Source organism: Kwoniella dendrophila, chromosome 3 (assembly GCF_036810415.1).
Source record: "Kwoniella dendrophila CBS 6074 chromosome 3, complete sequence".
In the NCBI taxonomy this organism is placed as follows: domain Eukaryota; kingdom Fungi; phylum Basidiomycota; class Tremellomycetes; order Tremellales; family Cryptococcaceae; genus Kwoniella; species Kwoniella dendrophila.
This window is the reverse complement of record NC_089478.1, coordinates 1,751,552-1,776,528: the sequence shown is the minus strand read 5'-3', so window position 1 is coordinate 1,776,528 and position 24,977 is coordinate 1,751,552. Positions and strand designations below refer to the sequence as shown.

The 24,977-nt window shown below is 39.8% G+C and overlaps 5 protein-coding genes across 5 annotated transcripts; 3 read left to right on the top strand and 2 right to left on the bottom strand.

Moving 5' to 3' along the window:
- Positions 1–174: 174 nt before the first annotated feature.
- L201_002944 (uncharacterized protein) lies at positions 175–2,666 on the bottom strand (the record flags this gene model as incomplete). The annotated part of the gene is made up of 3 exons (XM_066218707.1): positions 175–283; positions 387–2,403; positions 2,495–2,666. The coding sequence occupies 3 exons, from the start codon at positions 2,664–2,666 to the stop codon at positions 175–177; spliced, it is 2,298 nt and encodes a 765-aa protein (XP_066074804.1).
- Positions 2,667–3,689: 1,023 nt separating this feature from the next.
- L201_002943 (uncharacterized protein) lies at positions 3,690–6,486 on the top strand (the record flags this gene model as incomplete). The annotated part of the gene is made up of 10 exons (XM_066218706.1): positions 3,690–3,833; positions 3,902–4,077; positions 4,137–4,224; positions 4,281–4,521; positions 4,594–4,827; positions 4,895–5,052; positions 5,111–5,309; positions 5,375–6,027; positions 6,117–6,302; positions 6,379–6,486. 10 exons carry the CDS (start codon positions 3,690–3,692, stop codon positions 6,484–6,486), a joined length of 2,187 nt encoding a protein of 728 aa, XP_066074803.1.
- A 190-nt stretch (positions 6,487–6,676) lies between these two features.
- Positions 6,677–8,507, bottom strand: L201_002942 (uncharacterized protein; the record flags this gene model as incomplete). Its single annotated transcript, XM_066218705.1, has 7 exons — positions 6,677–7,002; positions 7,115–7,469; positions 7,547–7,761; positions 7,836–7,923; positions 8,002–8,033; positions 8,105–8,330; positions 8,415–8,507. 7 exons carry the CDS (start codon positions 8,505–8,507, stop codon positions 6,677–6,679), a joined length of 1,335 nt encoding a protein of 444 aa, XP_066074802.1.
- Positions 8,508–18,477: 9,970 nt separating this feature from the next.
- Positions 18,478–20,574, top strand: L201_002941 (uncharacterized protein; the record flags this gene model as incomplete). Its single annotated transcript, XM_066218704.1, has 2 exons — positions 18,478–19,013; positions 19,080–20,574. 2 exons carry the CDS (start codon positions 18,478–18,480, stop codon positions 20,572–20,574), a joined length of 2,031 nt encoding a protein of 676 aa, XP_066074801.1.
- A 1,402-nt stretch (positions 20,575–21,976) lies between these two features.
- L201_002940 (uncharacterized protein) lies at positions 21,977–24,952 on the top strand (the record flags this gene model as incomplete). Its single annotated transcript, XM_066218703.1, has 16 exons — positions 21,977–22,615; positions 22,710–22,831; positions 22,912–22,990; positions 23,056–23,155; positions 23,231–23,324; positions 23,383–23,411; positions 23,468–23,493; positions 23,561–23,624; positions 23,696–23,787; positions 23,872–24,047; positions 24,104–24,162; positions 24,229–24,386; positions 24,451–24,458; positions 24,527–24,605; positions 24,693–24,784; positions 24,886–24,952. The coding sequence occupies 16 exons, from the start codon at positions 21,977–21,979 to the stop codon at positions 24,950–24,952; spliced, it is 1,884 nt and encodes a 627-aa protein (XP_066074800.1).
- Between the last annotated feature and the right edge of the window lie 25 nt (positions 24,953–24,977).

The following is a 24,977-nucleotide window of genomic DNA, read 5'->3' as shown; positions in this document are numbered from 1 at the left end:
TTTCAAGGTCAAAAAGCTACATTCACGCATGTTCATTTTGTTTACTTTATTTACCGTTCGAGTTTGCAGTATATATGGATATAGATAATACAACACTTTGTTTATCGAAATATAGATACACCTTTTTCTCCGACACACAAAATCCAGAAACAAACCATATACTGTGATTAACAACTACATTTCAGCTTTTCTTAAAACCTTTTTCTTTGCTCTGAATAAACTAAATCTTGCACTTGTTGCTATATCTTTCATGTTTCTTTTAAATTGATCTTTTGTTGTTGGACTAATTAAGTAGACAGAATGAATATCAGTATTTTATGCATACACCCTCCCCTGGTATTAAACCAAAAGTAGAAAATGTAGGAGAGAAGACTTTTTTTACTCACTGCCATTCATCATTTTTAGTAGTTATGATTTCATTTCCACCACCAGATTTCCATTCCATTGGTCTATATTTTTGAATTTCAGTTTCAGTTGTTCTTAAAGATTTGTCACCTGATGCCCATCTTGAAGGTAAATAACCACCTGAATCTTCTTGATCAATCAAAGTTGATGGTGGTTTATTACCACTTCCACCTCCTATAGATTGTTTTGATGAACTTCCTCTTCTACCATAATTATTAGCATAACCATTATAATCGCCTCCTGCATCAGAACCTGCTTTAGATCCACTAGGTGATCCTCTATAATTAACATAACCTTGAGCATGTAAAGCATGTGAAAATGGTCCTCCTCTGATAACATGATCATGTGTTGATTGAATTTTAGTTGATTTACCTTCTAATGGGAATATGATTCTTGGATCATCATCTTCAACAATTTCAATTTCAGGTAAAATCCTTGATTTCCCTTTTGTTGATGTACCTGCTATAATTGTGTCTACCGCTAATCCATTATTGTGATGATGGTTAGATCTATTCAACCTTGCAGTGGCTGAAGATGTTTGACCTATTCGTTTTTCACGTTCTTCACGTCTCTTGATTTGTGCAGGTGTTTCAGGGAACAATTCTTCTCTTGGTCTTTCAATTGGTTTAGGTGGTCTCTCTCTTGTTGTTGTTGAAGAAATATCAAAACTACCTCTACCACCACCACCACCACCAGGTGCAGGACTTGATCTTCCACCATTTGATGTAGATGATGGATTTGGTGCTAAGAGGCTACTATTGTCGTTTGGCATTGTAGGTGTATAAGGTGGTACAGGTGAAATTGGTGCATCAAATCCAGTTATTTTCGTTGAACCATCTTTCGTAAATTCAACTTTTGATTTTGTTTCTTTACGTTTGTTTGGCGCAGCAGTAGATTCAGTGGTTTTTTCAGGTGGTGTACCTTGTACTTTACCTTCTGTAGTTACTGTTTGAGGTGTAGTATGTACTGATCTTGATTGAACTGAAGAATAAACTGAAGGTGTATTATTACTGAATGTAGGTGATAAAGGTGAAGGAATATATTGGCTGTTATGATTATTATTATAACCAAGTTGTGATTTTGATCTACCTGTTAATGCAGTTGGAGCTAAACTTGGTGCACTGTACGTTGATGGAGCACCATTTCCATAACCGTTAATACCACCACCATCTTCACTTGATCTTATTGAAGGCGTTGAAGGTCTACCTGATCTTTCAGACATCATTGATCTTCTTCTTGCAGCAGCATAACCTGAAACATCATCTAATCTTTTTCTTTCCATTTCCAATCTTTTCTTGATCTCTTCTTCTTCCCTTTCTAATCTACCTGTATCTGTACTTCTTCTAGGTAAATAACCATTGTTCTGATCTACTCCACCTCCTCCTCCACCTACTTCGCTGCCCGAATCTGAAGATGAAGAAGAATTATCTCCATCTTTTTTTCTTCTATCTGATCCAAAAGCACTTCTTCTTCTTGATTTTGCTCTCGACATTTCTGAAATATGTCCAAATGGATCGAATTCCGTGTCATGTAATTTACCATTTGAATCTATATATACGCCACCACCTAATCCACCCGATTTCCTACCTCCAACTCCTCTTTCTCCATTTCCATTCGAAATTAGACCATTCGAATTCGAGGAGGATTGATGATTATGAAAACTCGATATTGAAGTTGAGGGTCTTAGAGAACTTCCCCCGATGGCTGATTTACCTTTTCGATCTGATAAACCTAAATTCAGTCCACCTGCTGTACGTGATGATCCACCATGTCTACTCGGTCCTGCTATACTTGAAGAATCACCTCCATCCATATCATAATTATACGTTGATTTATACTCAGGTTGTAAAATATGTTCTAATTCTGCTCTTTGTCCAGCCAATGCCGCATCTTTTTTGTGTTTACTTGATAGGTGAAATGCAGGCGGCAAGGGTGCAAAGTGTGATTCTGGATGTGGATCATAGCCTAATGGTCTACGCAGATGAGTCTCGGTCAGAGCTAGAAATTGGTATAAATGCGAAATCAGTCATACAGTGCTCACAAAAAATGTGATCTTAACTTGGGAAAAATGGTTGGATTGATTACTCACGAGGTCGATAAGTTTTAAATCCACCTTCTACTTTACTAGTATCTTTCTTCAATAATTTTCTCGTTGTTGACGTTGAAGATGATCCATAAGGTGTATTTCCAACTCCGCTCAACCCATCTGGGTTATGGTCCACATTGGCATACGACCTTGAAGGTTTAGCCAATAATGTCATTTTTATATATCTTCAATGCTATATTTGTTGATGATATGAGTCCATGTGTATTATCGCTACGATGTTCTGGAACTAAAGGTTATTGTTGATAATTGGATACCTCAAAGTTGAATGTGACAGATCAAAGGTAAGGTAGGTGTATAGGTTTTCCTCGAAAATGGGTATTAGGGTAGATTGGTAAGCCAAATGGTAACGATGTTACTTGTATGTATATCACTTGAATGTTTTCTCCATAAAGCCTTGTGTATATTGATGACAGACGAGAAGATGAAGATTATCGTTGATCAAATTGTGGGAATATATGTTAGATTGAACCTACGTCATCAAAAAACGAGGCAATATTTTGGAATTTTGTGTTAATGAAGAAGACCTTTATATCGCGGAAGTAAGGGATATGATTGTTGTAATCGTAACTCACCTTGAACTCCTGATTCACCCCCTTTAATATTCGATATTTGATGGTTGGATGATTCAAGTATAGAGTCAGTAGTGATACAGTGATACAACCACAAGAGATATAATATATACAACTTGACACTTGATAATGCACAGCTAAAATCAGTCAGTGATTTGAACGATGATGTTCTTACTCTTACTTGAAAATTTCAAGTCCCTAGGAAACGTCACTACGAGTAACCGTTGATTTAACAATATTCTTATTAATACCATCATACCACACTTAAGATTACCCTTCTCGGCGTAAGATAATCTTTAATCTTAGTACTCACCTACGCGCTACTTTGAAAAATGGGGTCATGCCCGAAGGACTGTCATAACCGGATTCAGTAACAAATCATATTACGTCAGCATGTATGGCATCCTATGCCAAGGGAGCTGCTAGACGGGATCAAATTTCCTCCAACGAGTGGATTCCATGTGGTAGCGTAAAACGATGCAAAGTGGAGGTACTAGCAAAATGTTGAATGAGACGTGATAGACGAAAATAATTTTGATTTTTCTTCTTCTATTTCTGTATATCTTTTACTTTCTCGAAAACAATCATCAATTTCAAGCTTAGCCAAGATGGGTAAATCACAATATAAGAAAAAGACTCAAGGAAGGAGACATAACCCATTAAGAGTACCTGATGCTCATTTAGGTAGTGGAAAAGGTGAAGGTAAAGCTGATCCAGCCAAGGAGAAGCAAATGTTACCTATTCTGAACAAAGTAAGTTGTGACTCTATAATCATCCGATTGACCAAGGCTTTGCGCTGACATTCTTCTTTATTAATTAGTTGAAATCACCAGAATACGCAGATAGAACTTGGGCTTGTGCAGCGATATGCAACCTCATACAGAACGATGCTGCAACTAGACGTCTGTTCCAAGGTAGAAACGTTGTTGGTGAATTGATAGAAAGACTTTCGGATAGTGTAGATGAAGTGTTAGTAGAGGCTTCTGGAGCTTTGAGGTGAGTGGAGTTGTTGGTGTCTATTCATGCATGTCCGTCAACTTATTGGTCTTTTACAGGAATTTGGCTATTGACGGTGGACATGAGCTTTGTGGTGAAATGGCCAACAAGGGTATTATGTCGCATCTTACTGTTCTTATAGAAAAGGTAAACTTTCGATATCATATTTCAATAAGACTTATAGCTTACATGATATGTTTTAGATATCAAGTACGATAGATTCATTATCAACTGCTACTCAAGCCGTCAAACTTTCGAATGAACATTACCAAAATCGAAAACATCTTTTATCATTAGCTGAAAATGTTATATCTTTATTATGGAGTTTAGCTGAAGCTAATCCTAAAACACTTTCAGCTGTAAATGCCTTAGGATGTGAAGGATTGTTGATAAAAGTATTAGCAGGAAGAGAAAATTTAGGACTTGGTGTTTCACTTGCAGCCTGTAAGTGTTCTTTATGCATAGTTCATCACAATTTGGAAATATGTTGACGCCCGGATCTTTCGAATGTCATAGCCCAAGCATTATACTCCCTTACACAAGATAATCCACCATTCAGAAAAGCTATAGTACAATACCCTAATGCGTTAGAAACTATCATTAGTGTGATTGAACAAGACCATGCACCCATAGAAAGTAGCCAAAATGCTATAGCTCGAAAAGGTAAAGGCAAAGATAAACAAGTTAACGGCGACGCTCAAAATGATTTACCGGATGGTCGAGCTTTGTTGAGAAGAGTTTTGATCTCAGGTACGTTGGGAATTTTAGCTGTCACCGTAAGCGACGATTGATATACAACTAAACTTCTCTTTGGCAGGTGTTATTCGAAATTGTGTTTTGGTCGGTTCCAGAACAGACGAAAGAGTCAATGTCGCAGGATTAACAAGTGGAACTATTTTGCCTTTGGTGAATGGATTGTTAGATGTGAACTTGACGAATATTGTAAATAGGGTATTAGAACTTGTACAACAGGTAGTAAGTAACTCATCGTAACACGGCTACTCTCGCGGAGCTAATTATGTTAATTATTCAGCCGAAAGAAGGTGTACCAAATCTCAACAAAGATATGAAGACAGATCACAAATCTTCTGCTGAAGTATCATTAGAACGAATAGAACGGAATCTTACCACAGTAGCTATAGCATCAGAAGTATTGACGAATATCTGTGCTGGGCTGGAAGAAGAAGAGGAACCAATGGTCAATACCGCTGAGGCCTTTGCAGAGGAAGAGGGTGAGCATTCTATATACATATCTGTCTATCAGACTTCATGACTGACTTTTTTTTGGCTAAATTAGACGAAGATGAAGATATGGAAGAGCTTTTAGCAGATGAGGATTTGATAGAAATGGGCAGAGAACCAGGATTAGAGATTGGAGAGGAATCCTTCCAGCAATCACCTAAAGTCAATCCAGGCGCAACATTATCACATTTACTTTCAACTTTACAATTGCCTATCAGACTTACAGCACTTTCACAATTAACTACATTATCATTCCCGCCATCAAACGACCAACCTTCATTACATCCACCAACAACATCAGTTTTATCAGTACTTCACATCAGAGCTTTAGAAGCTTTGAATAACCTTTTATTAACTACAGCAGTATCTTTACCATCTAACGCTAGTGCGGCATCACAAATATCTGGTACTGTACCTGTTCAACAAATCTGGTCAAAAATGTTTGAAATTTTAACAACAATTGGATCTGAACCTGATGCATTGAAAATGAAAGGTCAAGAAATGCGTGTCGAAGTTTTGGAAATGGCTTTAGGTTGTATTTGGGGTACATCGAAAATTGCTCCAGAACAATTGGATATAGAGAATGATCATATTCAAACTCTAATTGATTCAACTTCCGTCCTGAAATCAGATGTAGCTAAAGTTAGAGTTATCGAGGCTCTTGCTTCATTAGCCACTAGAGAAAATGTTTCTGAGGAGCAGAACAAGGTGAGTCATATTCTCAGGCGGTGATTTACCCCAATATTCGTCCCGGGATGACATGCTTATCGATGATTGGAATCATTTTCGTACTTCAGATCATCGGTACATGGTTATTACAACAACTTACTTCCACAAATCCATCTCCTGAGATACTAATTGCAATCTTAAATGCCATTATCGATATCTATTCCGACGAGACCAAACCATATGATCAACCGGTCTTTGTGCAAGGTGGTTTCTTAGAACAATTGAGTGGAAATGTAGCTAAAGTCAGAGTTGAGGTAAGTCTAAACAATCTGATAATTCCGGAAATTAGTGGTGGCTGCGCTAATCTGACTTTGCCTCTCTTCTTTTCAGATCAAAAAGATCGATAAAAGAAAAGACAGACAACTTAGAACTCAAGGTGAAGAAGTTTATGAGAATTTGACTGCTTTCATTAAATACAGACGAAGTTTACGACGATAAAAAAATCCCAAAAGGGCTGTTCTTGTTTCTGGCTAGGAGCCTCTTCCTTGTTTTTGCCTCATCTGTATACTGTGTACAATTTCCTTACTTTCAGTATCGATAATACCATGCATTGATTCCCTTATTGTTTTGATCTTATGCTAGATGCTACAATCAGGAGAATTGTTTAAATTTATATCAAATTCCATTCTTACTTCTTCTTTCCACCTTTACGTTTTCTTGCTTTACCTTGATCATCAGGAGTAACAACACCACTATTCATCCAACTATCATCATCATCTTCAATCAGTGTTGATGTTCCATTAATTTTAGTTTCTTCTGAGTTTCCATCCTCATTCTCAGATTGAGCAACTAATGCTTTAGCTTCAGCTCTAGCTTTCATAGCGGCTTCAGAAGGAGCTTCAATAGTTTCATCTAATATCTTTTTTTCTTTTTCTTCTGTTGAAGGAGCATCTGACCAACTCCAAAGTTCTTTTAATTCACCTCTTATTGAAGCTAATAATATAGGACCTAAAGCTATATATGATATACGATATAAATAGAAAATTAGCTTTGATTAATTAATTAATATTTTTGTGGAAGGATTTATGGATTTTTTTTTTTTTTTCAATTCAAATTTTAAACTTACAACAAGTTGGTGAAAGATATAATAAAGCAGGTTGAGCAGCTTTAAAGGTATGCATAACTAAAATTGTAATTGTTAAACCGATTATATAACTTAATAAACCAGTTATGAAATATGGTTTTGAAAATTTACTTTTTGTTGTTATTTCTTGATTAGGATGAGATTTAACATAATTGGCTAAATCAAATCTTAAACATAAAGCAATGACTAAACCTGGAATAACAATATCACCTAAACCTAACATTGTAAATTCTAATGGTTTTCCATTTAAAGCAAAAGGTGATGATTTAGGTGATAAGATTTTTATTGGTGCATCAATTGATCTGGCTACTGTTACCATTACAGGTGTAGCGAATACCTATTTATCACGCATTATATATTATTAGTTCATGTTGGTCCGATCCTCCAAGTATGAGAGAAAAGTGATTCACTCACCCAGAAAATATCATATACCAATAAAACACCTAACAACAAGAAAGCAGTCAAGAAGGAATCAAGTTTGAGTAAACCTAAAGTTGCTGTTGATAAACTCAATGCCAAGATATTAGATAAGATATATGGTCTACCTAATGGAATATATAGCAGTGGTAAAGCAATTGCAATTGGGACTAGGATCATTGAAGGTAGTGTTGTTGGAAGATGAAAGACCTCTATAACATTGACGCATAAAATGTTAGCATATCATTATGTTATATGGATGAACAAACTTGTTGTCGAAACTCACGTCGGATACCTGCTGAAATTCGAATATGGTACGTTATTGATTTGTGACCGAAAGCTCTCAATGTCCATGCAGTAATTGAAGAAAAGGTCTATAAGGTTAAGTATTCAGAAGTCAGGTCTGTCGTATGAAACGGCCCTCAGAGTTACCTGGTATCAAACGAACTTACAGAGTGTATAGCGAACATTCCTGCTCCAGTGACTAAAGCGGGATCATTGTATCTAATCAGTGATTACTTCTTAGAAAATCTCAAAATTGATCCAGTAACTCACAATAAACTCCCAAGATTGTATTTATCCATTCTTTCCCTACATATTTTATAATTAAGAATAAACCTAGTAAAGCTACTGATCCAAATACAGGGAACAATAATGAGTCTGCCCAAGTTAAAGTTTCTTCTATTATCTCTTCTTCACCTTCATCATCGGAATCCTCTTGACCATCCAACAGCTGTCCTTTACGTGCTAATTTACGTTTTCGTATTGTAGCTTCTGGTGTCTAGATCATTATCAAGTTCAAAGTACAAGTAAAATAATTTAATTAGCCAAATTGGAGATTGTTAAAATCAATATTAGAACTCACTTTAAGCGATTTGAACGATCCTAATGCAATAGGTATTAAAGCTTGTAAACCCAATGAAACATATGAGCCAATTAGCCCAGCATCTTGAGGCATTTTTGTCATTCCTTTGCCTTCCTTCTCGTAGAAGAGCAATAAGGTATTTTAGACAGAGATCATAAGATGAAAGGATATTTGGACCGACATTACAGCGGTTGAACTTGCTTCGCGTCGACTGAATAATATAATATTAATGGATCCATTCTACGCGCAACGTGGCGGTTGTGTGAATATCAATCACGTCAGTGGCAGATACGAAGTTGAGTCGAGTCGTTAGAAGATAGAAAGAAGATGATGAGTTTGAAAGTACTCTCGTATGCAAAGGAGCCGTGAGAACTTCTCCTTGGTATATTCCCCTTTCTCACTCAGGCTTTGTCTCTGAGATATCAAGGAAGAAGTGTAAAGTGTGCATATCCCCAATAATCGGACCGAAGAAGCACAGAATCTCACGACGGGCTCAGCTATGTACTTCGATGACGACAATTCTGAGTTCAAAATACTACTGATATACACTACACATACCCATACTGATAGGTCCAGAAAAGGTATATATAGAGCTTGACTGGAAGGTGTTCGATATCGAGAAAATCACAACATTTACATCATACATAAACTTCAGCCACCCAGAATAAACAGCTTACAAATACGGTAAGTTACTATACCATGATATGATGACAAAACTTCTCCATTTTTATATATATACCTTTCGCTGAGATTGTTTTCTAGCTTTTTTTTACAATGGACCGCGATATACCTTACAGGGATTACCAAACGTCCGACAGCAACGGTAACAAGCGATGTACTCCCTGTTTGTTGAGCAAAGCTACTTGCCGACCATCTCCAACAGATTCAAGGTAAGTGGATTTTCGACTACACCTACAGTACTTCCAAACCCTCTACTCTCTACACATTACAGTCAGCCTATTGCAAGGTGAGGTGTGCTAAATGATCCAATTCCAGCACTTGTACAAGTTGCCAAGCCATCTCCGGCAAGTCTTGCTTTATAAATGAGAAGAAAAATCTCACATGGAAATCTGGTCGTAATGCGTACATAAAGGCGTTAAGAGAAAGACAAAAGCGAACAGATCATATCACAAGAGAGCTAGAAGATCATCATGAAAAAATGATGTCTGAGCTATCCAACCTGTAAGTCCTTTGCCCATAGCGTTGACTTTTTGAGGGAATTTGCTATCACTGACATACAGCAACATGTGACTTGGTAGTGATGCCGAGTCCATGGAGGGCGTTAGATACCTGTTGAGTGACGATACACAAGGAGGATTATCTGATAGTGCAATTGAAAGTGCCAATCGAAGTCTTCTCAGGATGTCAGATGCCGAATTTGGCAGCTTAATCAGCAGTTTAATTAGGGATACTTAAGGCAGTTATCCCATCCCATAACGTAAAGAAAGTCCTAAATATAGTTTAAGCTATACAGTGTGATGGTTCTTTGGTGTTGAGTTCTACCGCAGACATGCACCTTCATGTACGGTGGCAATTCGGCCTAAGCATGATTTGAATTTTGAGATCATTAGTGATCCCATTTCTCTTTTCTGCTTGCACTCGTAAATCGTACATTTCTTGAGTATCCAGGCTTGAATCCTTATCACCAAACTGGGTCCTCATCCCCGTCGAGGCGGTTCGCGTATATGGTGATCGAAAACAATCTGAGTATGAAAGTATTCCGACGTATAAGATAAGAACGGGAATAAGTATTTTCAAATCGGGGATTATTGAGTACGAGTAGCAAATGGCGTGATATCTGGTCTTCAATCCGAACCTTTGATGATATTGTTTGTAGATGTTTCGACTTACAGCATACATTTTCCGCATTTTCCCAGGGATTCTTTGCGAGATATCAACTCCCAGCTTAGCCAAAGATTGAAAGGAGGAGCTGTACAGAGCGGTAGAAACATACATCGAGACCGTCATGAAGACCGAGCAGCGTGGGAAAAATCTGAGAATTTCGGCTGGGTGTCAAGTTGGCTGACGGAAAGTGAATGGAAGAGTGGCGGTAACCACCCTTGAAAGTAGAGAAGGATTGGAACGCAGAATTTGATATTCCGCCAGAACAACAAAATCTGCTGAACAAAATCCAAACGGATATGCTACAGTATTCTATCGCCTTGTGGATCAACTCCATCAGAACATTATTCTGCAGGTGACTCGCAACATATAAATAGCAGCAATTTCGATAGGTATTTGCAGCTTGTCCAAACACAATTCCCACTTTTATACAGTACGCGCCTTTTGCCACTTTTGACTTTAATACTGTAAGTTGATGAGTTGACAGTCAGAAATACTGGAAGCCCACCCCCGTCCCCCAACTCATTTGATCTCCTGTATCTTTTCCCAGAGCCCAAAGAGACTGACGAGACGTACAATCTGACTCCCTGCCATACACCATAGTCAACAATGAACACCTTCTTCGACGGATCAACTAATTCCTCAGGGACAGCAAGAGGCGGGCAGAATGTAAAGGACAAATGCACTCGTTGCTTAAACACTGGCGTGACATGCGAATCTACCGACTTGTCGCGGTCTTTTGGGTAAATTATGACACATTCGCTATGATGAATGACTTGAGCGGGTCAACTTAGACTGCCTCGACAGCTAACCAATATTTCTCGATAATTGAATAGTTCCTGTGAGCCATGTTTGAAGGCGGGAAAAAATACAAGTTGCGTTACCAACACAGATCAGAACGACACCATCAGAAGAAAACGTACTGCCGCCGCAGCTCGGAGAAGAGCTGCAGCTAAGTTAGTGTTTCCATGTACTGTATATCCGCTTTGATTCCCTGGCCATTACAGACATAACAGTGGCTACGTATGACGAATCAGACTGTTGACCACGTACTTCCATATTGGACAGAAATAACGAATCGGCGGAGCAAGCGAGCTCCAGTAACACTTGTCAGATCGAAAGCTCTCAATCAAACAACGCGCTGGAGAATGAAAAGGCAATGCGGCTTAATTGGTACAGAGAAGTAATGGTGGATAGTGTCGAAAAGTAAGCACCGCATCAACCTTTCATACTACTTTGAATACTGTGTAGCAGATAAGCTCACCAGTCCAATGGCCGATATAGGGGTCTTTCCGGGGATAGCAAGCTTTCCGAAGCTGAGTTCAATGAACGAGCCAGAGCTCTGATGTCGGTTGATAATTCACAACCCTCTCAAGCCACCGCCGCCAGAGCGTTTGGTATGTCGGATGCTGAATTTAAGGAATTATTGGACAGTTTGAAAAGTGGCAGCGACGAACCTTGAACATCTGGATAGATGCAGAGTCTCCAAAGCTCAGCATGACTTTACCTCAGTACTTAGTGATAAGTTATGCATACACCGCTACATGCGAAATGCCTCCCTAACTACCAGATACCTTATAGCACTGGAGGTCGTTACTGCGATTGCCACGTCATAACTCATATGTTGTCTACTTACCAAGAAAGTCTAGCTACACAGACAGTACAGTCTATATATAATTTTTGAGAAAAGCAACAAAGAGAAGGACACATACCTTGACTGCCTGCCTCATTTTGTCGTGCGTCGAAGTGTAGCTGATCATCTGAGACCTTCATCGAGGTTTGTAATCAATGACAACAACCCAAACTTCTCGTACCTTCATTTTCTCACAGCAGGACCATTTACTGCACTACGGCTCCAAAGTGAATATCCACAGATAACACAGCTCCCTTGTTGAACTTTTGGACTATCCTTTCATCCTATATACAACAAACCAAGCAAGAATTTCCCATAATATCATCCGGTAGTGAAGGTGGACTGCTAACAAGCTCCTCCATTTCGAAGTAATGCCCGGAATCCCAATCGAAATGGCAAATTCTCACCATATGAATTTTCGAAAAGTGGGGCTTGTCGCAGGTCTTTTGTACTTCCTTTCTAGTATTCTGCAACATAATCGCTTAAGGTAACTCACTAAGCATTCGTCATTCCCTCTATAGTATGACCGAGTCTTTTTGATAACCAGCTCTGTCGTCAGTTGAAGGAGTTCGGTTAATCACCACAATGACGATTGGCGAAGACCAAGAGTCAATGCGGATATCGACGGTCCTTTCTATGCTAAAAAGATTTCAAATCCAGAAAATCGGACATTTGTCATTACTGTAATTGAATCGTTAGCTTATACTGGACTGACTAGCTCCAGTTCATTATACTCGACAGCTTCAAAGTACAAATATGATCATTGAGGATCTGTGAGTACGAAGCACCTCTTTTATCAGCCTCCTCTTGCAGATTTGACATGTTACCGTTCAAAGCGAGAAGCACGGAATGTCACTGAGGAAGGCTTTCAGAACGTGTGGTGTCGACTGATCTGGCGTTTAGCCCGTTGATGTACATGCGTGCTATTTGCAAGCTGAGCTAGATATTCAAAGGTGAGTCAAGGCGTGGACAAAGGATTTTCTACTGTAATCCACCTTTCATGACATGAGACCGACCACTAGCGAAGACAAAAGTAGGGTGATTGTCTGAACTTCAAAAATCTGCAGAAAGTACAGTGTGTTGAAAGAAGACCTCAACAAAAGTAGATCGACTTGTTATTGGATGGTAAGATTTGCGATCTATAAGTATTGACTCATTTGCTCCATCCTTATTCAACCATTATAAATTTTGGAAAAAAAAGAAACTTGTTGCCTAATCGTTAAGCTACCTTATCCACCTACCTGTCACGGTTGTGAACCGGAAGTCGGCACCAAACTTGTCGACAAGCCTATATAACCGGTTCTAGAAGCAGTTGTCGAGCTTCTAGTAATTGCTACCTTTTGCCTTAGTGGTTAATGTGAGTACCAGTGTGTCTGGGTTCCACCTGAATTGGCCGGTTACAGTTCAGCGTTGTTACACTACCACCCTGCGCCACTGACAATTCATTCCATACAAAGATGTCTCAATCATCAAGACAGAATTCTATAATTTCGCGAAACACTGTTACAGGACGTAGGAAAATGGCTTGTGAATCCTGTAGAGATTACAAGCGGAAATGTTTTAAGACAGATGCAAGTAAAGAAAGGTAAGCGTACCTCTTATCTTAATCAAAGAATGTTCGGTGAGATTCATGGGAAAAATCATAACCTTACTGTACGATCTGATACTCTACCTTTTTTACAAAATTTTATAGCTGTTTCTATTGTGACAAGCAGGGTCATACCTGTATTTACAGTATCCAGACAAATACTAGACGTAAAAGATCTGATATTCATTCCGAAACGGGCGCTATGAACGATCAACAAGCAAGTGTAAAAGGTAGAGGAGCTGGAGCAGACCACAGCATTTCCCAAAGAGTATCGCCTGACTATCCTAATCAAAACTCTACGGTACGACCTCTCTCCTTGGTTTCGTCTGCAGACATGAATCATCATAGTCCGGTAGATCAATCACATTCCAATGGTTACATTGACCTTGCTCTGGAAAGCCCTTTACCTTTTGACCTAATTAAGCAGCACGGTTGGTCTGAGAACTGGTGGGAAGGAGATCAAAGCTTGATGCGAATGATGACCTCAGATATGTCATCGCAACTTTCTTCCGTTGCATCTGACACACATCCTTCACAAATGGACACATCCTCTACGGAAGAGGTGGAAAACCAAATTCGATCGATAGCAGAAAAGCCTCCATATTCTGCTGAATCGAGTATTTATCAAGACGAAAGTGATTCACAACACATAGGGGATTGTATATACATGTAAGGACGAATACCTTCACAGCCACAGAGATATATGCATGGAATGTGGTGCACCTCATGAAACATTTTCCTCTTTGTCGCGAATCTTACGTTCAATTCAGCCTAACATGACTTATCCTTGCGATACTGATTCGTTTCAACGCCGGAAGCATACCTTAATCTGTCCTCCAAATTCTCGACTTCGGTATATTCTGAAAAAGAAGGTATGTACCATCGTACCTTGTTTTACCGTTACATCCACAATTTGGACCTTAATTGAAAAAGACCTCAGATATGTATGCATGAAACATCCACCCGTGTTCTACGCCATAAAGGCGTTTGGAAGTGCCACATACTGTACCAGAAATACCATGTGTGAGCGTCAAGAGCTGCCATTTGCATTGTTGTTAGTTCTCAAGAATCTCGGAGATCTATTTTCCCACTTGCTTTTTTTGCTCAACATAATCATCATTTGATTGCTGTCTTGTACCTTTTGTGGCTGATGAATATTCTCCATTTCTATATAAGCGCACGTCAACCAAAAGTTTTCGTGGTGACAACTTTGTTTAGATATACTTTTTATCAATATTACGTGCTCGAAAAACTTGTTTATACATTAATTTCCTAGTAGCCAACCGTCAACAAGGGGAACTACTGCACAGGAAAGTCTAGATTCTTCCCATTTACAATTAAGCCTTTCCCTCTCATCGTTTCTAACCGTTTGATGGTTATTCCAATTGTGTAGTAACCGGTATGAATCATCGCATCGGCATCATAGATCTGAGGTGAGAAGACCTAAAAGATGTCGCTTATGTTACCTGCAGCATTTGTAACGAGAGAGATCTTCATATTTCCCTCGGAAATTCCGGATTGTGCCTTATTTTACCTCTTCGTCAGGATTGTTTTTGCCTAAACCTGAACGGAGACCAACTTAAAACCACGCTAACGATAGCTAATCCGACACCTACAAAATGACAGCTTTCTCCTGTAGTTCGAGGCTATTGGGTAAAGCAAACAGTACTACATGACCTTTGACTGCGTTCGGTACATAACCCAAATTTAAGACAACACGCTTATATCCCAGAAACTCATCTATGTGAATTCTAGACAAAATGTTTTTTTGGATGATCGACTAGAACAGGATATCTATCTACATTAGCAAAAGTAAAATAAGTCTAATTCGATTGGGGTTAAGCGTTTCCGCAGTTACATGTACTTTTATTTGGCTGTTAAGTAAATCTGGAATCAACGGTAGACACCGCTTATCTTTCCACTGACAATAGACCAGCTGCGCATCTGGTAGTCTAAGGCTGAACTAGCTATTATGAGAAACGACTAAATAGGATACCGAGAACCCGAGGTTAGTTGTGCGGTAGTTGAGTGTTTTGTCTTAGATTGCAAGCCAAGCTCGTAGCATTATTTCAGCTTTTCCAGACGAGACGATAATTTAGCATTCATGCGAACCGGTCAACCTAGATTAACACTACGGCTTTGTCATAGATGTTACCTGAACCTCAAGTCCTCAGTCATATAGTGATCGTACTGCAATACAAAGGTGAATCCAGCTTTTAGAAGAAGGGTAGTTGCTAAGCGAGAACTGCTTTGGTCGCCCTCGCACTGTGGAAACTGATTTGCGCCGACCATTCCCGGCTTTAATCTATGTAACCTGTCCATGCACGAAATCCAGAAAGCCATGAAATGTCGTTCATCCGTATAAGGAGCTTTTCAGCTGCCCGGGTCCAGGCCTGTAGCAGGAACACATTTCAATGTCACCAGACGATGATCCCGGATGGCTGGTCAAACAATTTAAGAATGAAGATGAAGTATCGGACAAGCCCTCAACTCGAGCAAGATGAAGCAGCTGACCAAGCCGATTGACGTTTCAAGATACGAACATATGGAGATATCGAAATTTGAATGACGATAATGACGATGTTGCAGATGACGAATGCTAATGTTGGAGACGGAGATTTGGGATCATCAAACGCCTTCAAAGTGCGTTTCATGTTGTATGAAAGAGATATCATACCATCTAATGTGTAATGTTTATATCGATATCTATCTTATGCATTTCTTGTACTTTTCATGTTCATTTTGAAACGCATCCCGTGTCCAAAGAGTTTTGTAACGACGCCGCACCAGCCATTTGGTATATATGGTGGTTTCATGGAGATTTTATTCGGTTTGATCATCCTAAAAATGATATATCCCATATGTTCAGTGAGAGGCAGGTCAAACCGTACTTGAAACCCCTCATCCTGTCAAGATGAAACGACGCTAGTGCATTCTCAACCATACGCCACTGACCATTATACTTTGTGTTTGTCTAGACTTCAGTTTCAACAATCAGAACGAGGATGGAAGAAGCAAAATTAGTACTCCCGCTGGTGTCCAAACGTTGAAGGATGAGAATGATCGTTAATCAATTTAAGCACAAGCCTCCCTTGATATTCTCGAATTTCACTAGAACGAAATAAACAATCTCGCAAAGGAGGGTATCTCTCGACATGCAGATAAGGTAGTGTATAGCGTTGTGAAAAGGGGTATCTGATATCGACCACAGTTGTCTGGATAACAATCAAACAATCAATGCATGCATGAGCGAACTAAATTAACCGTTTTGTATGTTTGTTGTTGATGTTCCAAAGTTGACCGTGATAGCCCTGATTGAACGCATGGAAATAAAGCGAGATTTGGTTGTATATGTATTGTAGATTGTCCCTGAGTGCCTTAAAAAAGGGGTAAAAGACACAGAGCAAGAGCGTGAGAGATCGATTAAAAATGAAATAGAATTACAATTATACTCTCTGATAAAGTGCCTTGGCGTGATAACAGATAGTTTTCTCAAGTTATGCCTTAATTGATCTTGTTATAATTCTGGCCATTTATCATTGGTTATTTTCTTCAACTATAACCCTAAATATCTTGTTGTTTTTTGATTCGGAGATTCAAGGAGCGGCGTAAAACAAAGAAAAACACGTAACGTCTATCCTACATGGGCAAGGAGTATCAAGAGGGAAAGCAAAAAAAAAGAGTTATTTTGTTATTTTCCCGTCGTAAACAAGGGGTAAAAGAAGGGTGAGCAATTGCGTTATTCTTCAGACAACAGTATGTATTTTCAGATCAAGTTCTCCGCATGACTTTTATCGTAAACGCTTTCAGCTTGTTGCCCATCTCACTTATAGAGAAAGTACCATACTAGTATCTCACTTGAAACCCTGACAATTGATACCTACAACTTCTTTTATCCCGACATTTCAAAGTAACACCTTTTTTTATACAAATTTGGTTTTTTTTCTTTGTCATTTTTAGATCAGGTTCAAAGTGTTAAAGAAAAGTACCGAGTACTAAGTATTACCATATAGTTATTACAGTGAACTACATTATCAAAATCAGGTCGGTCAGGTCCCCCCCTTTTTTCTAATTTCCCCTTGTTTAAACTATATCTATATACATGACATTTATCTTTTTCATTCACTTTTATCCATTATCATCATCATTTTAATCCTTCTCCCTATACATACATCTTTCATCATCATTACCATCATCACATCATAGTATACATACACACATACCTACATACATACCTACATCTCATCTCCTGTCCTATCCTTACACTTGAACCATACTGAACCTTGTCCCTCATTCACTATCACTTCGTGCCGCAATTCATCTTTCCCTTCTATAAGATCTAGCAACAGCCGCACCACTCGGACATAGCAAACAGAGACTTACAAACAATCTTGCAATATTTCTAGAGTGATATCGGAATCTGGTATACGTGTCCAAGGCACCGAAATCAAGACAATCAGGCATCTTACCATTATCTAGCCTATGTGAGATCTTCTCCTTGTTATGCGAGAAGTAACCGTGCTGACTATTCTGTTTCTTTACACTTGCATTCACGATGCTCAGTTTCTTGACTTTATAGAAACTGGAAGAAATACAAGGATAGATATACTGATCACGGCCGGATTCACGACGTGAGTTGATTCTTCCGGTCATGTCTACCTTACTTCCTTCTCGGCTTTAATCCTTAGTGTGTCATTCCCACTCTATGTCCTACTGAACGATATTCATCCCGTCTATGTCGAGACTGTTTCATCAGTTACGCATCAAGCAGTATACTGATTGTGATTATGGATGATGATCAAACAGGAACGCGCCATTACCAATTTCTACACCTTAATCAGTAGAGCAATTTCGTCAGTCAATAATAGCTTAACCTTTCTTGTCAATCTCAACCTGTTCAACTGTCTATGTCAGCGTCTTTGACGACATCCGCTCCATTGAGCCTTCCTCCATCTTCTAACCGACCTTACGACGCTCCTTCTCACCCTCATCATCACAACATGAGTTTCGCCAACCCAGACGATAGATCGTATGGTGGAGGGTATTATCCTCGTGCACCTGGATCAGCACATGGACCACCGCCTCCTACCGCTGGCGGTCAAAGTCAACATAGCTCATCACCCGAACAAAGACTTCATTCGTCTGGTGGATACAAAACTTCAGCTCCACACGAATCGCCATCTCAACCTGTCTATGTAAACGATATCGGTCCTCCACCAGGTTCATCTCACGGTTATCCACCGCAACCCATAACACCTTTAACTGGTCAAGCTTATCCACCTCAGCAACCACCTTCAGGAGGTTATTATGGTATAACGCAAACTCCCCAATCCGATTCATCTCAACCTCCCTCACAGCAACATATCCCTTCTCCTCCACCAAGCAGTAACGGCAGACCTTCAAGTGCAAATTTTACCCCAGATGGGGTTCCAATAGTCCCTGTAGGAGTATCAGGTGGAAAGATGTTTAGATGTAGAGGTTATGGCGATTGTGATAAGGTTTTCACAAGAAGTGAACATTTAGCCAGGCATGTCAGGTGAGTTTACTCTAAATCTACGTTGTTATCCCCCTCAGTGTATACTAATTCCCCACTCTATGTTAGAAAACACACCGGTGAAAGACCTTTCCCTTGTCATTGTGGTAAAGCCTTCTCTCGATTGGATAATTTGCGACAACATTCGGCTACCGTACACGCGGATCAAGCAGCACTAAACGAAGCAATGCTCTCATCGCTCGCCCCCGTGCACGCTGCGTTATCCCAACGAGCCAACAGAGATCAGAGAAAACGTGGAGAAGTGGTAGAAGTGCCTAAGAACGCTGTAGAAAGACCTAGACATGCAGAATACCGAGCTCAAAAGACATCACCGGGAAATTCAGCCGCTCAAGCCCCACCACCCGATTCTCCATATGCCCAATATCCTCCTGATTCTCAGTGGAATGTCGCTCCTCAACATGCTCGACCACGCACTTCGGGTTATGACTATCCACCTTACGGAACTGAAGGTCCACCTCTTCTAGATGACGCAGGACCATCCCGTCGTCCAGCTTCATCCGCTGGTTACGGTTATCAACAACCGCCATATTACGATCAATCTGCTCGTCCGCCAACAGCACCAGGTACAGGATCGTCCACCGATTCAATGGGTCAATTGCCTTATCCATATAGACCAATGTCATCTCAAGGTCGAGATCTACCTGTTCCAAGCCATTACGCCGATTCAGAACCCCCTTCCACCGCTCATGGACCACCGCAATCCCCTATGTATTCAAACGTTCCTCAAGCACAATGGTCTTCTCCACCTCCTCCGCCCCACCCAGCTTATCCTCCTCAAGATGCTGGCGCCTATCCACCTAGTACAGCAGATAGTTACGCATATCCTCCTCCGCCAACATCTTCGCATGGCTCGTATCCACCTCGTGAAGATGTATACAATTATCCACCTAATTGGACACCTCAACAGCAATATGGCAACATACCTCCACCTCCACCTACTGCTGGCGGATATCCACCAGCTTATAATCAGCAACCGCCAGAATCTCCTTTCCAGTATAACGCATCTGGTCCTCAAGACATACAATATCCACCTTCATCATACGGGTACGACTCCAAGAAACGCAGAGCGGAAGATGCAGGTGGAGATTTTGAGTTAAGGAAACATCCTAGACCAAGTGATGAGCAACCACAAAATTTGAATGCGGCCTTGGAAGGAGGTCCAATTCCAATGGGAGGTGCAGGTGGTGCAAGGGATCCATCTTGGTTACCACCTGCTGCAGAAAGAAGATCTTCGTTGGCAATTTCAGCATTATTAGGTTCACCTCAACAATCTTCTAGATCTAGACCTGCAACAGCTGGTGGAAATGAAAATTATGATCATGCTCAAGCTGCTTATCAAGCTAGTCAAGCTTATAATAATGGTACAACACAAGATAATACCGCATCAAACAGTCAAAGTCTGCCACCTACACCTTCATTGGGTCTAAATGGTGTCAGCAGAAAAGCTAGAGATGATCTTGCCACTGTATCTGGTGGCGCTCAAGGTGAGAATGGTCAAAGTATGGAACAGAAAGCCAAGGCTTTACTCAATCAAGGTAGATAATTGGTGCGACACTTGCCGAAACTAAACACAAAACATCATATTTGCGCATAGTCATGGCTTTTAAGACCGACAAAATAGTATTACCTGTCATTCTTCCTTTTCCAATTCGTTTTATCTTTTTTCACTTTATTTTGATACCCTTTGGTAATTTTACACTTGATACCTGAAATCAACTTATTTATACCCAAACCGAATCACAATTATATACACGGCAAAATGAACCCGACCCTTTAAATACACGCACCTACGAATAATGAGAAAGTTGTCTTTTAGTAGCCTTCAAGAGAAGAGAGGATATATATACTTATATACAAATGAATGAAGACGTTATTGTAGTTGATCTACACAGTGATGCATTACCTATCTATCTACAGTATCAAGGTCTAATGGTTCCACTTCAAACATGTATATGCCCTCCTCTTTCTGTTATCAACATGACTGTCAAAGCCTGTTCCTGATTTGAAAGAAACTTTTGACGGCGGTTTATCTGATATGTCATCGTTCCTGACTATCATCCGTGTTAATGAAGTTTCAAGCCAAAAAAAAACGTAAACGTCGAAACGTAAAGATAAAAAAGTTCAAAAGCCGTAGATTCACTTCTAACTTCTGTTCTGGAAGCGATGTTGATTCTGATCTAAATAAAAATGACACACAAAGTAGATTGATTCCAGCTATCTGGTACTGATCACTGTAAACTAAACGTTTTCGCTAAATTAACGTGTAACTTACTACTATTGACTCTAGGTGAACCTCGCTAAAATTGCTTGTACCTTCTTCCGCCAATTTACTCCATACTTTAAAAGTAGGTTCCGCATAGTAGTTGCCCCATTTCTCAAGTTTATTTTGTCTGTTTCTGTTTCACTTATTCAACATCACTATGATCTATACGACAATTCGCTTTTGTTCATCATACATATCTCTTGTTGTTTTACTATGCTCTGCATAACACTTTCATCAACGTTAAATTTTTCGCATATAATAAATAATGATGATACTGAACAAAACGATAAGAAGAGTCCCTTGTTTTGATGGTAACTCATTTGTTCTACGATTATAAAACGCTAAACCAGCGCACTGATATAGACCCCAACACCAACAAAACATGCTTTGATGATGATGATGATAAAACCTCATGGTCTAGTATAAAAGGATAAGAAGCACAATCATTTTACTAATTGCATGCTGTTTTGATTTCTTTATACACACTACTTGCTTATGAATTGATATACTATAGCTGATCAATTCAAGGTATAAATACACGCTTTTTTCCATACACTGATCTCGAAGCTACTTCCACATCCTCAATTCTTTATTGTGAGTATTGGCCTCTCAAAATCAATTCTCGAAGGACAAGGTCAGCTAATCACTTTTCTTTTAACTTTTCTCTTCCTTCCACATGACTATGTCACCTAAAAAGCCAGTACCTCCTGAAATTTCATTACCTTCAACTACCCCACCTCCTATTTATACAGAACTCTCTGAAGGATCAGCTGACGAACCAACGACACCACTTGATATAGGTTCAACGGAAAGATTAGGTAATTTGAACACTGCTCTTCCAGATTGTCAAGCTATTAACTCTCAATCCAAAAATATCGCTGATATCCCTTATAAGACTATTAAAGAGGAACCAAGGAAAGCCAATTCCCAACAGCCTCCGTCTCATCATCCACCACCACCTCCTCCACCTCGAGTGTTTGATTGGGACCAATTATCGCAATCTCCCTCATCCTCTTCTCCAAGTGAGCTAAATCGCCCATATAAACCTTCCACTTTCACCCCTACAAACAAGCTCAAAAAGGTCAAACCTCCAACCAAGTTGCCTATTAGAGTGGTATTTAATTCAACACCTCCTACTCCCATTCCGAAAGAAAAAGAACCTCCAGGACATCCAAGTAATCAAGAACCACCCCAGTTTTACCCCACTGGTAATCATACACCTTGGTACAGCCTTAGATCAAAAATGTCAGCTCCGCCTAGAATGCTGATTCTCTCAGGAGGAGGATATGAAGCTTTCGTAGCTATGCCTCCAACCTATGAAGTAAGTCTTATCGCATCTACTTCCAACAACTTTCCTACAATAAGAAATCAGTTGCACTCATTGTATTATACTAACACTTGATCTCATGTCGTAGAAAGCCGTAGCTTTAGCAACCGAAAAATTCAATATTCCAAGTACACATGTAATTAGGTTATCTTGCAAAGCTGCTGATATGCAATGGATCGCTGGATATGCTGGTGCTGAGGATATCTTCGTGTGAGTTTCATATCATTTTTTCTTCCATCAACCTCTGGAAAAGGTGTTTGTATAGACTCACCACCTTGTACTCCACTTAGTGCCGACAACGATTCATTCCATTATGCATGTGCAGGTAAACATGTTGCTAGACTTGGCGTTCATGTATATGATAAAAACGTTAGTCTTATCTCATAAAATGAAGTTATGTTTCATGCACTACATATACTAAAATGAATTGTCAGGCAAAACCTGGTGTAGCACCATCTGCACCAGCTGGAGGAGGGGATAAAAGTGGCGGAGCAAAAGCAGGAGAAGGAGGCAAGAAAGAGGAAAAGAAAGAGGGCAAGTTTAACATTCTCATCTAATACATGGACTGAACAATAAGAGCTGAATCTTCCAGTGGGTTTCCTGTCTTAGCCAAAGCACCTCCCCCTCCACCAACTGCCGATCAAAGTTTGACCTGTCAGACTACTGCTGGAAAAAGTACTACACTGAATGCCAAAGTTACCGGGTGAGCTATCAACTTTCGAAGGGATCATTCCCAACTTACCGATTGAATGTTTGAATAGCGAATTTGGCAAAGGTATTCCAGCTGGAAGTAAGTCATGTTCAGGTATTTTCGGTAGGACCGTGGCACTAATATGGACATAATAGATTATCTCGGTACTTTGGCAATTGAAGTAAGCTGAATTGGGACAACATATCTAACCAAAATCAACCTGACAGCTTTGTGTTTCCGATCAATAGGATAAAACCTGGAAACAATCTTTTATTGGCAATCAGCTTGGTCCTAACGAGGTTATGACGAAATGTACGTCACATTTTCTACCACGAGCAGTGTGATAAGATAAAACTCAAGCTAAAATCTATCAACACTACCAGATATTGTACATGACAAGAATACTGCTCGATTACTTTTTCGCCCTAGATCAGTGAGACCGAGTGTAGAATTTTTGCATCCCGAAGAAAAGAGTGTAGGTACTGTGTACTGTGATTCATCAATATAGATTTTTGGTATGAGGTCTGCCGTCCGACTGATCATATATTCTAAATCATAGCTCGAAGTATCACTTTCAGTGGCAGATTGGACAGTTACTTCAGCTTATCCAATGACTTCCCTTCTGCCCGATGGGGCTCGTCAAAAACTCAGATGGTTCTTGAAAGTTCATCCTAAAGGTGTAGTCGAGGACATGTTGACAGGTACACAAACAAGCGGACTGTTCATGGAAATGATGTCAGTCAGATGCCCTATGCCTTCACTATCCCATAAGCTGATTCGATTGACTGTAGTCCAAGTCCAAAAGCCAAACCTGATAAGGCACCTGAACCAGATGCTCCTTTGATTCCAGGTAAAAGAACCTTAAAGCTGGATTGTCTCGGAATATTACAGCTGATTTCCAATGGCAAGTTTCTAGCTTGGCCAGATATTCGACCTTCAAATGCTTGGTGTTTACCTCAAACTATCTTTATCCCTCATATTGATAGAATTCTGTCTTCCTTGGGTCTACCAGTCGAAAGTCGTACTGCAATGATTACATCTTGGTTACCCGGTCTCACAAGACATAAAAACATTGTCAGTTCTTGTCTGTTGCCCTGTGTGTTATCGAAAACTGAAATTCTCTTGATTGCTTTAACAGGCCTATAGGTTAGTGTGGAAATGTCCTGTCAGTAATCGATTCCACAAATTGACCTTTTGTTCGCTTGTGATTTCAGGATACTCAACAGAAGTCAACTTGATCCTTCTTCTTCGTTGACAATCATTCCGCCACCTTCAGTCATGTTAAGAATCTTTGTAAGCCAATTATACTATTTCAGTCTGGCGAAATGAGAATGATCAGAAAAACTTGGACGCTGAGCTTATTACATATACTTGCTTTAGGTAATCTTCAAAGGTATTCCAGATTCCGATTTGAAAGATTGGGAAAATGCAGGTGTTTTACATGCTGAAATGGGATTAGACTGGAGAGACTCGTGAGTTATCAGTTTGATTGTGTGATATCGGTCCGAGTCGTCTCGACCTTATCCATCCATCCATCCCATCCATACTAATTTATGTTTGCATCACCATTCAGAGTTGGATGGACCCCTGATCTACAAAATGAAAGTCTGTTTAGAGTCATTGAGTATGGCGCCATGTAAGTCCAAGTACTTGTCAAGGAGAACA